General features: G+C 47.6%; 1 protein-coding gene across 3 annotated transcripts; it reads left to right on the top strand.

Moving 5' to 3' along the window:
- The first annotated feature begins 4,221 nt into the window (after nt 1–4,221).
- TOPORS (TOP1 binding arginine/serine rich protein, E3 ubiquitin ligase) lies at nt 4,222–16,699 on the top strand. Of its 3 annotated transcripts, XR_012578303.1 has the most exons (4): nt 4,222–4,486; nt 6,108–9,401; nt 10,480–10,780; nt 16,405–16,699. XR_012578303.1 is itself a non-coding variant. In XM_074533661.1 (3 exons), the coding sequence occupies exons 2-3, from the start codon at nt 5,613–5,615 to the stop codon at nt 9,090–9,092; spliced, it is 3,045 nt and encodes a 1,014-aa protein (XP_074389762.1). In that variant the 5' UTR covers nt 4,347–4,486; nt 5,559–5,612; the 3' UTR covers nt 9,093–9,479. The 3 variants fall into 3 exon arrangements, 2 of the variants coding, with proteins under 2 accessions (XP_014128230.2, XP_074389762.1); XM_074533661.1 differs by lacking the exons at nt 10,480–10,780; nt 16,405–16,699 and adding an exon at nt 5,559–5,672 and having other exon boundaries at nt 4,347–4,486; nt 6,108–9,479; XM_014272755.3 differs by lacking the exons at nt 10,480–10,780; nt 16,405–16,699 and having other exon boundaries at nt 6,108–9,479.
- Nucleotides 16,700–17,047: the final 348 nt, after the last annotated feature.

Here is a 17,047-nt window from a genome sequence, read left to right as displayed (position 1 = left end):
TTTTGTGCCAGACTGAAGGGTTTAAGAGTGTAATGATCTCCTCACCTTGCTTCTAGCCTGGCTTGAAACAGGGGTTCCTGCTATAGCAAGGTCCACCATGGACCTCCAGAGGATACAGAAGGACAGCCTGTCTGACCAAGTCTTCATCATGGGCTGCAGGCGAATCCCTACCTCATCACCTGGCTCACATCCTGCCTCTCCTTCTTCTTCAGGAAAAGGGTTTCTCACACTCTTCCCCTGTACTGTGGTCTCATCCACAGGTCACAGCCCGTTTGGTTCAAGCTCATACTGGAATTCCAACTTGTCCAGTGCAGCAGACAGCTCCAATGCCCTGGCCACCTGCCAGCCCAGGCACACCGTGGCTATTATCAAAATGTTCCCAGGCACAGCTGAGTGAGATAAGAAGCAGAGCATTACAGCAAACAGCCGCCAACAAGCACTGGATTGCAATACAGCATCAGGCAAGCGACCCCTGTGGGCAAGACTGCAGCCTGCTGATTAATTATTTAACAGCCATAACAGCTGAGAGTTTCATCTAGCACATTCCAATCTAGTCTGTCATAATCTGAGTTTTCTGAGCTCCCCATTGGGTCCAAAGAAGGACCGTTGTGGTTTAACCCCAGCCAGCAACTAAACACCCCATAACTACTTTCTCACACCTCTGTAGTGGGATAAGGAAGAGAACTGGAACAGTAAGTGAAAAAGCCTCATGGGTTGAGATAAACACAGTTTAACAGGGATAGTAAAAGTCACAAAAAGAAGCTATGCAAAATAAGGAATTAATTCATTGCTTCCATAGGCAGCCAGGTGTTCAGCCATCTCCAGGAAAGCAGGGCCCCATCCTGTGTAAGGACGACTTGGGAAGACAAATGCCATGCTGAACTTCCTCCCCTTTCTTCTTCTTCCCCCAGTTTTACATGCTAAGCATGGCATCATACAATATGGGTTAGGGATATCCCTTGGGTCATTTGGGGTCAGCTGTTGCAGCTGTGTCCCCTCATGATTCCTTGTACATCCTCAGCCTCCTCACTGGTGGTGTGGGTGAGGAGCAGCAAAGACCTTGGCTCAGTAGGAAAAAAACATCCCTATGTTATCAGCCCTGTTTTCAGCACAAATTCAAATCAGTCTGATAGCGTGAAGAAAATTAGCCCTACCCCTGCAAAACCGGCACCTTCCCACTAGACTAGGAGATATTTTCTAAATCTCTATGGGGCCTTTAATCCCACTTCTCTCTTATGGGGGAGGTAAAAGTGGCTTGTTGCTTCTGCCATCATGCTGACATGACTTCAGGTCAGCATCAGGATGTGGAAGTGGAGATGCTTTTGGACCCTTGACATTTACTCTAGTACTGAGCTGTGACAGCAGTTTAGGAGAGAGGATACAGAGAATAGACAGGCTAGAGAAGTAAAAGCTCTCAAGTGAGGCTATCAGTTCTTTTAATATACGCAGAAACATCACACAGGTTTCTCATCTAATAAAAACAGAAAGGTCTCCTTCTGCCTTAACTTGCTGTCACTGTGCAAGGTCCTTGTCCTCAGCAGAGACATTATCAAGTGTTTCATCTCTCTTGTGAGCAGTCATAGTCTCTGCCTTGGACTTCAGGGATACGAGTAAATGGACAGGTCTTGATCCTCCAGAGATTTTTAGAGAAGCATTTCAGAGTATGCACACTAAGCAGCAGGCTAAGATGAAGGGAGAGAAATTCAGCTGCTGTTGCTGCTGCTGCTTCCCCATAGTCCCGCACGGCTCCAGCCTGCGGTGCACGCAAGCCAGCTTGGAGGGGATGCTGGGGAGTATTTTGCCATCTCGTGGCAGCTCTGAATTAAAGCATCTCTATGCGATCACAGAGACTCGCTGCCCAGAAGGAGCAAAACCAAAAGAGATTTCCATTGAGCTGGCTGCACAGTGACCCTTGGAAGGTCTGCAGCAGAGCAGGCTACAACCCTGAACTGCCCGGTACCTGCCCATGTGCCGTTGCAGGTGCACACCTGTGGTGGAACCTAAAACAAAGGTTGAGAAGATAGCACTGAAGAGGACCCAGCCTGGGGCAGGCCAGCGGTCAGACTATTTCTAACTCCTGCTCTTGGTGTCATGCTGCTGGAGATTCCCAGCTAGTATGGGAAAGGGGTGGATAACTGCAAGCTGGTGAAGGCTTCAACCACAGTGAAGACAAGGGCACACTGAAGCTGAGCTCTTTTGGTGTGGACAGTGAAGAACGATCCAGCCTCTCAGCTTTGGCTCAGACAAAGTCAGCAGAGAGGCAGAGAGCCCATCAGCACAGAAACCTCTGAAGGAGCACTGCTATAGGTCTATCACAATTTTAATGTATTTACAGGTGATGTAGCTAAGATGGGAGATGCTAAGCAAACTCAGGGATTGAACAATTTGCACCTTCCACTGAGCTCCTTTCCCAGAGGAGCTGTTGCTGCTGTGCCTGAGGGAGCATTGTCTGAGGTGCCAGGGTACACCAGAAATGGGGCTGGGAGTTGTCCCTTGTCAGGGACTGCAGATGCCACTCTCAACAGTGTAGGCACTGCCAGTGCTGTGACTGCTGCTCAGGGAAGCACGGGACCTCTCCACACACCTATTTCCAAAAATCAGCAGAGAAAAATCCTGCTGATGACTAAGGGACTCCAAAGGTCCTGATGGCAGAAGGAGGAGGGCCAGGCTCACAAAGAAAAGATTGTTCCCCAGCTTCAAGAGGTATGTGGGATGAGCTGCTCATGTGGCAGTGGCCACATGAGTTCTGCTTTTCAAAGCTGTTTAGAAAACCAGCACCTCAAACCAGATCCATTTTACCTCTACAATTGCTTCTTTTCAGCTCAGAAATTATAAACCCCTGTGAAGAGCCTGGAATGCCTTTCAAGTATACCTTTATAATTCCATGACCCAGAGATGAACTGTCCAAGAGGGTCCCACCTTGCCTATGAGCTGACACATGCACACAGCATTTATCAAGTTAACAGAGTACAACTATTTGAGATACAAATCCCTCCTGTTGTGCCAGCAATGGGAGTGGGTAGTGGCCCTGATGCCAGCGAAGGGTGCAGGTGCCAGTGCGGGGGCAGGATGGGTATGTGTGCCCCAAATGCACCTGCTGGGAAACTGAGGAAAGTAAAACAGTGAGTCTTGGCACCCACACACAAAGCAGGGCTGCAGGTCACAGCCCACATGCCTGATGCTGCCTGCTGAGGACATAAGAGAGGTTGCATCTGCCCTGAACACCAGGGAAAATTACTGGGAGCAGTGATGTAATTCCTGAGCAATCGTCAACGTGGGCTACCTGGTGAGGAGCAGGCAAGTAATGAACGATAGGCCTGTGCTGCTACCTGGGGAGATCTTTAGGAGTGGAGTACCTGTTGGGAAGTGCCAGAGCAGGCATTTACTCTTGAGCAAGAAGCAGGACCAGCTGGTGCATGGGAATGAGTAAAACGGATCAGGATATGGGGCAGGGCTATCACATGAACAGAGGGCTGTGCTGGTACTCTGGGCATCTGTGAATTCACGTGTGCTTTTGCAAACTTTAGTCCATACTGACTGTCGGTAAGAAAAGGGACAGGGCTGGCTGTGCTTGTGTTTTACCCAAGTCCTGGTACATGCAGGTACTGTGGCAGGCTGTGCCCCACCTGCGGCAGCCTGCACAACTGGCCTCGTCCGTGTCCTTTGCACACTTGTATCTACTCCAGGTATGCACTTGCAAAAATCAGTAAGGACAGTTATTTTTCTCTTTCCTAATAACGGCTTATTAGGAAATGCTTTATCTATCTCCTCTTTGCTACGTGCTATTTATGTTTTACTTGCCCAACCAACCACAAGACAACTCCAGTCTTCCATGGAGTCCTCTGCGCTCTGGCAGACAATGCCAAGCTCCCGCTGGCGCCGCCGGCGGGCTCTGCCATTGCCTCGGGGAGCCCTTGGGGCAGGAAGCGGCTCTCCCGCGGCCGTGGGAGGCCACCCGCGCCCCGAGAGGACACGCAGGCCGCGCCAGCCGCCACCTGCGGAACAAAGCGCGCTCCGCCTTGGCGCCGTCACCACCGCGACTCCCCTCGCTTTTACCCGTCCGGGGCCGCCGCCGCCCAGGCTGCTCCCCGGGGCTGCTCCGTACCGCCAGCCCTGCCGCTGCCCCGCGAACACTCACTGGGCGGCGCAGCGGGCCGCAACCCGCCCGCTCGCCGCTGCCATCCCGGCCCCTCCCCAGCCCCCGCCCCGGAATGGCGTCACTGCGCGGGGCGCGGATGTGACGGCGACGAGCCCGGCCTCGCTCCCGGCAGATCCCGGCTCAGCTCCGCGCCCGCGGGCAGCTGTTCCTGTGGCAACGCCGCCGCCGATGGCGGACCCGTCCCGGCGCCTGGCGGAGGGTGCCCGCCGCCGTCGCCCGCCAGGGGAGGAGCGGCGGGAGCCTCCCGGCGCCGGGCGCTGCCGGACGCGCCACAGGCTGAAGGCGGCCGCGGCCCTGGCCCGCACGGAAAGCCAGGGCCCGGCGGTGGTGAGTGCGGGCCTGGGGGCGGGCGGAGCGCCGTCTCCTCCGGGGTGCTGGGTGGCGGCTGCTGAGGCAGGGCTGGCGGGGAGCGGGCGGGGGAGGCCCCGCAGCGGTCGGAGCGGGGCGGGGGCCGGGGCCTGCTCACCCCCTCGGCTGTGCCGGCACTTACTTGAGCCCGGGCTGCGCCTCTGGCGCCCCGGCGCTGCTGCTGCCCCATCCCCCGGTGTCCTGCCGCCGCAAAGGCTGCTGCCAGACAGGCTGCAAAACATGGGCTAATGCATTTTGAAGTAGAGTGGTAGCTTACTTCCACTGGATTGTAATGCCTTAGGGTAACGCCAAAACTGAAAATAACTTTTCAATCGATTGATTTTTTGTTGACCATGTTTGACATCTCTCATGATTTCACCGCAGCCAAGCACCACGTAGCCACTTGCACACTCCCTGAGATCAGGGAGGAAATTGAAAGGGTGAGAGCTGAAAAACTTGTCATTTGAGATGAAGACAGTTAAATAAGGATGCCTAAAGCCATGCACGCAACCAAAGCAAAACAAGGACTTAATTCACTGCTTCCGATGGACATGCAGATGTTTAGCCATCTCCAGGAGAGCAGGGCCCTATCATGTCTGATGTGATTTGAGCAGACAAGCATCATTACTCCAAACATCTCACCTTTCCTCCTTCTTTCCCCCATGTTATATATTGAGGATGTCACATGGTTTGGAAATCCCTTTAGTCAGTTTGGGTCACCTGCCCCAGCTGCATCTCCTCCCAACCTCCCATGCCCCACCAGTTTGGAAGAACAAAAAGTTCCGTGTTAGCCCTGCTCAGCAATAACAAAAATATCTCTGTGTTATCAACACTGTGTTCAACAAAAATTCAAAGCTCAGCCCCAGACCAGTCACTGTGTAGAAAATTTACTATCTCAGGCGAATGGCATAACAACCTACTAGATAAAAGGCAGTGTGTACTTCAGCATGACATCTGGTTGTTTGTCCTTCAGTAAAAAGGCAGTGTGTACTTCAGCATGACATCTGGTTGTTTGTCCTTCATCTTGAAAAAAAAATGCTCATTTTGGCAGGAACACATCCCTGGAGATTGTCTTGTCCAACAAACTGTGTGTGGTCCAGCATGAATGCCCAACAAAGAGGGGCAGACTGTGCAGGAACAGAACAGGTCCAGCAGAACTTGGAAGGTGATAACATGGTTAAAGCCCAGTTACTTCTTTTGATTGGTTTGTTTTAAAGTACAGAGCTAACTGTTCTCATACTTTTCATATATAAATGCTAGATTTTTTAAGCTATATTTTGGAGGATACCATGTAAATAATAAATTTACTGACCACATCAACGGAGTTATTTACGAGTGGGGAAGAAGACAGGCCTGCCTGTTACCTTCATCAGTGCCAGCATGATTTGAGTGCTGTGTAAAACTTGCAGCACTAAAGAACTAGACCTCAGTGTGAAGAGAAGTCAAACCAAGTAGTTAGATCATGCTGCGTCTTTGTTCAGCATCCTCTCAGAGCTTCTGCTGGGTTTTGCAACTGTGAAAGCAATTGTTATGGGTTTCTACAGTGTAAGATTTTAGCCTCTCTGTGACAGCAAAGATCTTCTGTCTCTGTCTTTTCTAGAACATGACATCAGATAAGGAGTTTGCTGAAAATAGCAGTTTTTCTCCGAAAGCCAGCACCAGTAAGCTGCCGACAGATGCGTCTCCCGACTCCAAGTGCCCCATCTGCCTGGACAGATTTGACAACGTGGCATATCTGGATCGCTGCTTGCACAGGTTCTGCTTCCGCTGCGTGCAAGAGTGGTCCAAGAACAAAGCAGAATGCCCGCTCTGCAAGCAACCCTTCTTCTCCATTTTCCACACGATTCGTGCTGAAGATGACTTCAAGGAGTACATCCTCAGCCCTTTAGAAACAAGCTCTTTTGCCAGCCCCGACGGCCGGAGGTTTCGTTACCGCACCACCTTGACGAGGGAACGCCGCGCGCGCGGTTCCCCTTCTCGAAGGATGCCGTCTCCTCCGGATAACGGGATGTTGTTTGAAGGGCTGTCGAGCGAGCCGGCGCGACACAGGCACAGGGAGATTCAGCAGATGCTCAGGAGGCTGGCCTCAAGGAGGAAGGCCAGCGCGGAGGGCAGATCTCTGAGGCAGATCCAGGAGGAGGACATGATCACCTTCCGCAGGGCTCTGTACCGCACCGGCGTGCGCATCCGCAGCATCCAGGACGGCGGCCGATACCGAGAGATTTCGGCCGAGTTCTTCCGCCGCAACCCTGCTTGCCTTCACCGCCTGGTTCCTTGGCTGAAGCGAGAGCTTACGGTCCTGTTTGGTGCCCACGGGTCTCTGATCAACATTGTGCAGCACATCATCATGAGCAACGTAACCAGGTATGATCTGGAAAGCCAGGCCTTTGCTGACGACCTGAAGCCATTTCTGCTGAATCGGACAGAGCACTTTCTGCACGAATTCATCAGTTTTGCTCGTTGTCCTTTTAACTTAGAAGCATACGATCAACACGCCAATTATGACTGTCCTGCCCCGTCGTATGAGGAAGGAAGCCACTCAGACTCATCAATTATTACAATATCTCCCGATGTGGCGTACCCGCAAGGGCCGGATAATAGTTTGTCTGTTCCTGGCCTTGGTCAGGCCCCGTGGGATGATGAAACTCCAGGGCCTTCCTATTCCGTTTCAGAAGAGGTTCGTGCAACCATAGCTTCTCCTCTGGAGTCATCAGAAAGTTCTGACGAGGACTCTGCTTCAGGGAGCCGAAGAACCAAGCTGCAGACTGAGTTACAGGCCAATGCTGACTCAAACGACAGTGGCTCTTCCTCAGACAATTGTGTCATTGTTGGGTATGTTAAGCCGCTGGCTGAGAGGACCCCAGAAGTGGTCGAGCTGTCCTCTGACTCTGAGGAGTCCATCAAGGAAGAGAAAAGGGAAGAGGTCAAGAAACAGCGACCAGTTCAGTGTCACAGCTGGAGTGACAGTGAACCAAGCAGGAGCTTCTCACCACATTCCCCAACATACAGGGAGGATGTAGGAAGTTGTAGAAGCTGTTTATCTCCTGCAGTTGAAAAGATGGAATCAAAAGGGGATGAGAAGAACAAATACAAAAGAAAAGATCTGCCTCCACAGGACTTGAGTTGGAGCCCCTCTCCAGGGAGTGATACAGTATGCTCCCCTTGGAATCACAGATTGTCTAAAAAGGGAAAGTCTAGAAGCCCACAGTCCTGTTCACGGGACAGTCGAAGCAGCCATGGCCATCGGTCTAAAAGGGAGCACCTTAGCAAAAGCCAACTTAAAAAGAGACGATCGAGAAGCAGAGATAGTAGCAAACATAAGAGCAAAAGAAGCAGCAGAAAATCAAGGGCTCATGACAGCAGAGCCTCTCTGAAAAGCCAGAGGGGCTCTCTGAGTGGTGAGAGCACTCCATCCAGAGAAGTGAGCCGATCACGTTCACGCAGCAAAGGCCACAGTAAAAGGAGATCAAGAAGTAGAGACAGTGATCGCTACTATGTAAGAGACAGTTACCAAAGTAGACACCAGTGGGGTTCTGCTTTCTGTAGTCGAAAGGTGTTTGGAGACAGCTATGAATCCTCCAGCAGAAGGAAGACCCGGTCTAACACTCTTTACTCGCGGCAATCTGCTAGTCCAGAATACAGGATACGATCATTTATTGAGAGGACAGATCTGCATAGCCAGAGGGGACTCCATGAGAGACACTATTACTGTTACGAAAGATGCAGGTCAAGGAGTCGGTCAAGCAACAGATCAAGGACTCCTTCTGGAGGAAATGACAGAATGAAAAGTGAAAAGCCTGGTGGAAAAAGGAAGTACAAAACTCGCCACCTGGAGAATACATTCATGGAAAGCACAAGTCTAGAAAGAGAAAATGAGTCCAAGAAAACTTCCTCAAAATTTGGTGATTACTGCAAAAATGAAGATAGCCTGTCAGACAATCGTGCAAGCAGTGAGACAAAGCGTAAGAAAAGGAAGAAGAAAATGAGGAGTCCAAGCGTGGAGATAGTCTATGAAGGAAAAGCAACAGACACGATGAGGCATCTTAAAAAGAAAAAGAAAAAGCATAAGAAGAAACACCGGAAACATCACACGAGTAGCTCAGTACATTCTTCTCCAGTGGTGATTACAATTGATAGTGATAGTAGTAGCAAGGAACCAGAAAGTACCGAATGGGACAGCAGTATTACATGGACAGGAACAACTCAAATAAATGAGAGGGAAAATGAGTCTCCATCTTCTTTTCTAAGGAGGACAGGATGTGGGGAAACTGCAGAAGTAGACAAAAAGTATGATATCCCTGACACAAGGGAAAACTTAGATGGTGGTGTTAGAGATGCTGATGTCAAACTTCAGGAAACAGCAGCTGATCAGAGTGTTACCACAGTGAGTACCAGCAGTAACACCTCTCACACAGAAACTGTAACCAGTTATGTTCAGGAAGCACCAGCAGCACCTTCCAGTCAACTGCCTTCCCCCAGGACTTCCTTCCTAGAGTGTCCAGAGAGAGAGCCATTGATACTGAGACTTCCAAAGAGACTTGTCAACAGATCCTCATGGTTTGATTTCCCAGAAGAAAAAATGTAGTAGGCTTTCCTTGGAACACTTGTTAAAACTGTGATTTTAACTACTTCATAACTATTTCATAAAGCCATCCACAGTGGATTTCAAAGTTTTGTGTAAACCGAACAACAGAAAAGGAGTCCAAAACAAGAGCCTAGAAAGGCATTTTATGGGGATTGTTCTTCTTAGACCAGAAAAATGTTTAGTTCATAAAAAGTAATTCAGTCAGAATTCCAGCATCATTTCAATTTCTGGTTTAAGCAGATCTCTGCTGAAAAGCAGTCAGTGATTTATTTCTACAGAAATTCTCAAATGTCTTTGTATAATTTTAAGGTAAGCTATGTCAAAGTCTGAATGAAGCAATAAAGTTTTTTTTGTTGTTTGTTTAAATATATTTACATATGTACTGTGTGTTTTGCAAATGGAGTTTTTTCTTTTGGTTTTGAGTGTCTTATGTATCCAGACCATTGGATATTTTTGCAGTCAGGAGAACTTCAGGTTGGAAGGGTTGTTTGGAGATCAGTTGGTACAAGCCTTCACTAAAAGCTGGAACTTTGATCAGATTGCCTGGGTTTGGTTCAGTTCTGAGTTTTCCCAAAAGCTGGGTGGCCGCTCTGTCCTGCCCTTTCTAAAATAAGAGTTTTCCCTTGGGAAACATTTTTGTTTTCAAATTTCTTATTTTTATTTCCCATTTTGGAGCCTGTGCATTCTGCCTTGCATTCTATAGGTGTGCAGTCTTCCAGAAGTCTTTTCCTCTTCTTTATATCCTGTGGCTGCATACTTGAAAAATATCTGTCTTGTCTAGTCTTGGCAATAAAAGGTCTTCCTCCTGACCTCCTTGAAATAACCATCATTCACCCAGGTCAGCACATCCTAGGTGTCCTGCTGCAGGTATGTGCAATACACAGGGCTCTGGCAGGGTTTTGTTTTCCAGGTTTGGCCCTTTGTGTGCATAGCAGTAGCTCTGAGGGCTGAATGAGGAGGGTACCTTCACTGTCTCTCCTGCATTACCTCCACGAGTTTTATGGATTTGACCGTGGCTGGTTACTTGCCAGGTAGTCAAGCTGCTGCTCTGTCACTTTCCTTTCTCTGCAGGATGGGGGAGAAAGTTAGATGGGAAAGCTGGCTTGAGGCAAGGACAAGGTACTGTCACTAGCCAGATAGAGTTGGGTACAATTAATATCTTGTATTGCCAGTGAAAAATTGAGTAGGAGGAGAAGAAAAAAAAAGACAAAACTGAAACTAATCTCCCCTCCTTTCTCAACTTCACTCTTTCATATGTGCTCTTCTACCTCCTCCTCCCCAGCTGTACAGAAGGATGGGGAATGGGTATTGTGTTAAGTCCATCTCATTCTTGCTGCTTCTTACTCCTTACACCGTTCCTCTGCTCTAACATGGGCCCTTTCTACAGGTATGCAGTACTTCTGAAATAGATTGCTCCAGCTGCCAGGAAACCTGCTCCTGTATGTGCTCCTAAGCATAGGCGTCAGCTCCTGACAGGAGCCTGTTCCTGTGTGAGATCTCCATGGGCTGGAGCTTCCATAAGGGCATCTCTACCTGCTCCAGAGTGGGGCTTTTCCACAGCCTGCAAGTGGCTCTCTGCTCCACTGTGATTATCCAGGGGCTGAAGGGGCAGCTTGTCTCACCATTGTAGCATCCCATGAACTCTCCCGCCTCGGTCAATTCCCAAGTTCCCAGCCCTGGAAACAGCAGTAAGTACTTACCATAGAGTTGGTCCTCCTAGGGGGAAAATACAGACTCCCAAATGGACTTCTGGGTCACAACTTCCCCTGGTTTGTCCTGTCCCCACACTGGATTGGTATCCCTTGTGGCCACCCCCTTCCCCTGGAGACCAAACTCCTCTGCCCAGCCCTTAGCTCCACTCCCCACCCCTTCCCCTTTTCAAGCTGCCTGCTCCATGTAGTTCTCTTTTCCTCGCTGGGTCCCCTTCAGCCACGCTCCGCTGGAATAAAACCTTGCAAAAGAGACTTTCTTGCCTCTGTCGCTGAGCCAGTTGTAGTGAGTATTGAGTGGGGGTTTGACTGCATTGCCTGAACGTTAACTCAGCTTGCTTTTCAAGAAGAGAGGTTTATTAGGGACAGATAATAGGCAGCAGCACCCACCATTCTGACACCGCATTTTTACGCCATGGTCTTCATCACCTGGAAGTGCCCAGACTATGGAGAAGGGCTGCTCCTTCCCAATCAGTTGGCACAGGGTAGCTGAGCCTGAGACGGAGTCAGGAGTGGTGACAGTCAGTCACCTCCGCTCTTGCCCTGGGAGCGTCTCTGGGCTGCAGAGGTCAGGTTGGTCCCTACCATGGGATTAGGTTTCAGAGAGCACAAATGTCTGAGGGATCCAGGGCACTGGGAGGTCCGGGGCCACATGCTGTGAACTGTAGCGGTGGTGGGCTTGCCGTGGTCCAGTCTGGCCGCTGGCTGCTAAGAGCTCTCTGGTGTCTCCTGGGAGTGAGTGTGGTGCCTCCCTTTGTTCTGTTTAGCGCAAGTTCTCCTGGAGGGCAGGGGCTCAGGGCCTGGGGTGTCCCTGCCAGATGGCTCAGGGATTGCTGCTGCAAGTGCCATTGACTGGAAGGCTTGGTCCATTCACACAGCTGGGATATCCTTAGCAAAATTGGCACTTCTACACCCAGAGTGCTAGGATGGAGAGTACAGGCTATCCAGGAGAGGGCAGGGCAAGGTGGAGCTCTTGCACTAAATAGAAGGGAGAAGTTTGATACAGCCCTTACAGAGGGTGGTGATGTGGTTGGGAGTCTCTGGGTGAAGATGATGTGGTGGAAGACAAAGCAGATATGGTGGGTGTCTTCTATCAATTGCCCAGCCAGGATGCCAGTGCTGAGAAGTTAATTTAACAGGCAATTGGGAGAAATCTCTGGATCAGCAGCCTTTCTCCTTGTGGCAGATTTCAACTTTCTAGAGACCAGCTGGAAATGTCTCCTGCTATGAGCAGGAGCAGATTTGAAAAATTCTTACTGTTTATGGGAAAGAACTTTGTGTTATAAGTACTCAGAGAGGTGCCTAGGGAAAGGAAAGGTATCCTAGACTTACTGGTTTGTTATGAAGAAGGCCTGTTGGTAGATGGCATGGTCTTGGGCCACAGTGATCAGGAGATGGTTCAGCTTAAAAATGTCAGTGCAATGAGGAAAAACGAACTGCAGGGTTGCTTCTCTGTTTTGAGAGAGCAAACATTGCACCACCCAGGAGTCCATGGGAATCTGCTCCTGAGGTCTCAGGAGCTGCATGCTACATGGGATCTGCTGCAAACACCGGAAAAGAGCAATGTCAGAAAACATTCTCAATACTTCAAAGACATTTACAGCATGGGAAACTTCATTTGGTTGTTGTTCATTACACTCATTGCTAGGAAATTGTCATTAAAACGTGAAGGGTGTCTAGGGCAGTGAGCACAACTGAGGAAAACAAGTGCTACAGGCCACCATTGCTTTCCAGAGCTGCTTGTGTAAACCAGCTCATGACTCCCACTGCACCTACCTGCCTAGTGTGAGAAGGCAGCGTGACTTGGCACCAGCTGCTACTAAGGGTTGTACGTGTGTAGAGAAGGCATTATGGCTTAGCCCCAGCTGGCAACCAACTACCGTGCAGCTGCTTACTCAACAGCACCCTACCCCACTGGGATGGGGAGGAGAACTGGGGGGAAAAAGAAAAGTGAAACTTAACAGTTTAATGATTGAACTGGAGGAAAATATAATAGTAGTATTAGTAATAGTAATAAAAAGGACGGAGAGAGAGAACCAAAGAAAAGTAAATAATGGACAACATTAGTGCTCACCACCTGCTGGCCAATGCCAAACCCAGACAGGCCCTCATCTGGGTAACTCCCCCATTTATATACCGGGTGTGACATTCTATTTTGTGGAACGTCCATTTGACCAGTTCAGGTCCCCTGTTTTGGCCATGCTTTTCTCCACCTTTTTGTGTGCTTCCTCACTGGTAGAGCATGAGCCGCTGAAGAGTCCTTGGCTCAGAGTATGCATACCAACAACAACCAAACCATCAGTATGTTATCAGCATCATTCTCATATTGAATCTGAAACACAGTGCTGTACCTGCTTCTAAAAAATACCTACTCAAATTCCAGCCAAAACCAAGACAAGGACTGAGCTGCATTAATCAGCTCAGGGCAGGAAATGAGCTTTATCAATCCTCTTCTAGAGTTCCTGTGGCATAATCTTGTAGGCTTAGACAAGACTTCAGCCACCAGTTGTGTTGGATTTAGCAACCCACATAACCTTATCCAGGGCTATTTGACTTTTCCTGGATATTCTGCCTGTTTTCCAGGTGCCTTTTGAGAAGAAGGTGTCTTACCTACTTGGGGTGTAAAGCCCTGGACTCTCTTGATATGTTTCTTTAAGGTTAAGATTTTTATTCTCTGGGACAGGCATATGGGAGAAACACAGTGTTCTCAGGAGGTTAAACAAATTTTTACAGGCAAACTTAAGAGAATAAGGGTACGTGGCAAATTTTAAAACATTCAATTGACATAAAGCATTTCACAAGACATTGACTTAGCAAACTCTAACCCATCCAACTTTAAGTTACCCAGATTTCAAGAAGAAGAAGAAGTTAGGGAGATGGTATTTGTGCAATTGCTTTTATCTGCTTTAGCCTCCTGGAACCCACCCCTCCATGTGGGGCTTCTGGTGTGCCAGTGGCTGATAACCATTTTAAAGCTGGGTTAGAGGCTCCAGGAAGGTGGAATATGGACAAGTGCATCATCCCACTTTTTGCAGAGCTTTCCTTGCCACCCTGCCGTGCACACACACACTTTGGTTGTTTTTGAGCAAATAGTGATTTTCTCCAGTCTCTCACACTGGGGTAACTTGAAATCTCAGGAGAGACAATGAGAGCAGATAAACCCACCAGAGTTATTTTGCTGTACATGCATGCAGAGCTTACTCATGTAGGCCTGGGATGTTTGTGGTTCATCGTGTCAGAAATACATAGTAACCTAGGGTGTTCTGTAGGGACCGCCTCCTTTAGTAACCACCTGCTGTGCTTCAAATGAGTTTCGAAGGTTCATCACATTGAGGTGAAACTGCAGAGATGAAGCATATTTCTGTCTCCAAACTGGACAAGAATCCAAAAGGTGGCTGCAGAAAATGCTGCTGCTGTTGTCATGCATGTCTATTGAACATTTTACGGGTAGATGAATCATCAGCAGTGCCACAGATGCTCAGTGCTGCAGTTTTAAGGAGTTTGGAGGGCCAGTTTCCAGCAAGCTGGAACTATCTGCAGTTCAACAGGTTTCATGGCTTTTGCCATGGAGTGACAGAAGACCTGGAAACATCCCAAGCCTAGCTTGGCAACCCGCTTATCTAGGTATGTTGTCAGTAGTCTCCAAAAGAGGAACTAAATTAACTGAAGCAAGCCTTTTGTTATTAGCAAGGACTGAAGAAAAGTTCCCTCTTAAGATACTTCAGAATGCTGAGTCCTGAAGAATTTTTTGCTCAAGGTGTGGAAGGTGAGGTTTCATATGTTATTCATCAGGGTGGCAAAAATACCATTTATCTTTTGAAAACCTGTAGCCATTAGAGGTCAGCTGTCCATCCAGAGTGTTATGCACAGAAGTCACAACTAAGTGACAAGCTGCTGTCCAAGGCATTGAGATGAACATCAAGTGCAGAGGGAAAAAGACATGCAGAGCATAACTTTTTTTTTAAGATCTTTCACTTTGTGAGTGTAGCTGGGATGGTAAATTTAATCCTCAGCAAATTACAAGAGCCAGGTCACACAGCTCCTCCAAAACAGAGGGCTTTGTGCCTTGAAGTCATAGCAGTTTCTTGTCCATTAGCTGAAAAGTCAAAAATTAATGTACATAGATGTACATGTACATGTATGCACACTGCATGCATTATGTTTATGGGGGAGAGGGAGGGAGAGAGAGCAGGGGGTAGAGCATGCGTAAGCCTCTTGTACCCTGGGAGAGGAGAAAAGCAACAGCAAATATTGTGCATCTCCTGCATGAACCCATATTTTATTTGGATATACAAAAGAAGGAAAAAATCTGAAACAACAAACCACTGGATGGATTGGTGTCTTGTAAGATTTATGAACTACTAAATTTAGGAGAGATCATTTTACTCTTGCTGTTGTATTGCAGGCTCTTATGCAAGAGTCAATAAGAAAAGAAAAATTAAGTTACTTTCTCTGTGAGAGCATGTACAAGACATAAAATAGGTTCAATTAATCTTTTCAACTACTGAATTTACTCTGGATAAACAAAGCATGTATCAGATTATACGTTCTAGAAAGGTAATCAGCGTTTTAAAATGCTTCACAGTTCTGCTTTTCTCATTATTGTATTTCAGATAGTTTTCTGAATGGGAAAACTGTTCAAGTAAAATGTTAAATGGCATTCATTTGTCATTTTCTTGCACAGACCAAGCAACATCCTGCTAAATCTTAAGATACGTAGTCATTATGAAGCTTGCATTGAACTGTTCATCTTTTTTTACTCTTTTTCTGAGGTAGTCCTCCTTTTTAATGTTTAATTTCCAGAACTCCTGCTTCAATTGCTACAGGTAAAACTCTGCAGGAATCACACAGATGATTAAAAACAGAGGACCATCACAAGCTAGTGACTGAGCTGTGTTCAGGTGACCTGTGCAGGCAGCCTCTGCTGCTTTACCTGTAGCTATAGATGTTTCTTCATGGCAATAGCCTGTGCTCCAAACCACATCACCAAGATCATGGCAGAAGAAACCTGTAATTTGAGGCTGAGGCATTAATGAGTGGAAACAGATTTTATCGATTCCTTTATATTGTTACTTTTTTCAAGAAGGAAAAAGGAAATTTCTATATTTTTCATGGCAAGTTGTTGCAGCAATAACTCATGACTCTTTGCCTTTTGCTATGAATTAGGTCATAATAAACGATAGAATTGAATAGTGCCTTCCAAGTTAAAAAAAAGGGAAAAACATAAAATGTGAACTAAAGAATTCAGCCACAAAAGAGAACTTCACATTGTTCAATGGCACAGCCGTTTGTGCAGGCATCTCAGTTTCAGAGAGTGAGAGATTTGTTACACTTTCATCATTACACACTAGATGCCGTTGCCCACTTTAAAATTAATGCAAGAATTTCAACATTCTAAAGTATGATTAAATATCACCAATTTATTTTGTTTTAATTCCAAAATTTCTATTGCTTTAGGTGACCTTTGCTATTTACTGCCAGATTTACAGGGCTGGTTGGCTAAGCTAGGTTAGAATGATCTTCCTTGGGAGTATTAATAGTCCTTGTTTCAACATGTCAGAATTGTCAGAAGTTAATTTCATTATTGTTGTCTTTTTGCCCAGGCCTATTGGTTGGTACAGAGCAGTGATGGAAGACAGTGTACAGTTAGAAAACAACTTGTGCAGGAAACAGCTGGCACCACAATGAAGATTGCCAAAGAACAAGTTGCTGTCACAGAATGCCCCTACCATGTCCCACAGGCCAAGCAGGTGAATAATGATCTCATCTCCTACAAAGCACTGAGCAGACGTGTTGAAATAGTTTGTAACATATTATCTATGTTGTAACTACAGCAACCAGGGATCGTTTCTTATAAGAATGCCTTGTTGTCACCAATTAGAGAGTACCATGATCAGTTCCATCATAACTGAAGGTAAAAAAAATAATAAATTTTATCAATGATTTAGCAACATCTCTACAAAATGGCTAAGAGCCATAGAGCTGGCATTTTTCCTCTCCTCTTTATTAATCCTTTTAGCACCTTTTCCATTTGTTCTGCAGGTTCCCCGAACATCTCAGGTATTTGATCCCATAGGGCAATATGGGCAGAGTATGAATCTTGTGAAGGTAACGTCAGGGCCCTTGGGGCATTGCAATCCAGCCTTCTCCCCAGCTCTTGTCTGCCTACACGGATGTCCAGCTCTGGCATGGTGCAGCCATTACCCCGGGGTTGTGGTGCTGGGGTGCCAGGAGGTGCCCATCACC

The sequence above is a fragment of the Zonotrichia albicollis genome, chromosome Z, assembly GCF_047830755.1.
Source record: "Zonotrichia albicollis isolate bZonAlb1 chromosome Z, bZonAlb1.hap1, whole genome shotgun sequence".
Classification (NCBI taxonomy): Eukaryota; Metazoa; Chordata; class Aves; order Passeriformes; family Passerellidae; genus Zonotrichia; species Zonotrichia albicollis.
Note: the sequence above shows the minus strand (reverse complement) of the source record. Positions and strands in the feature narration are given on the sequence as shown.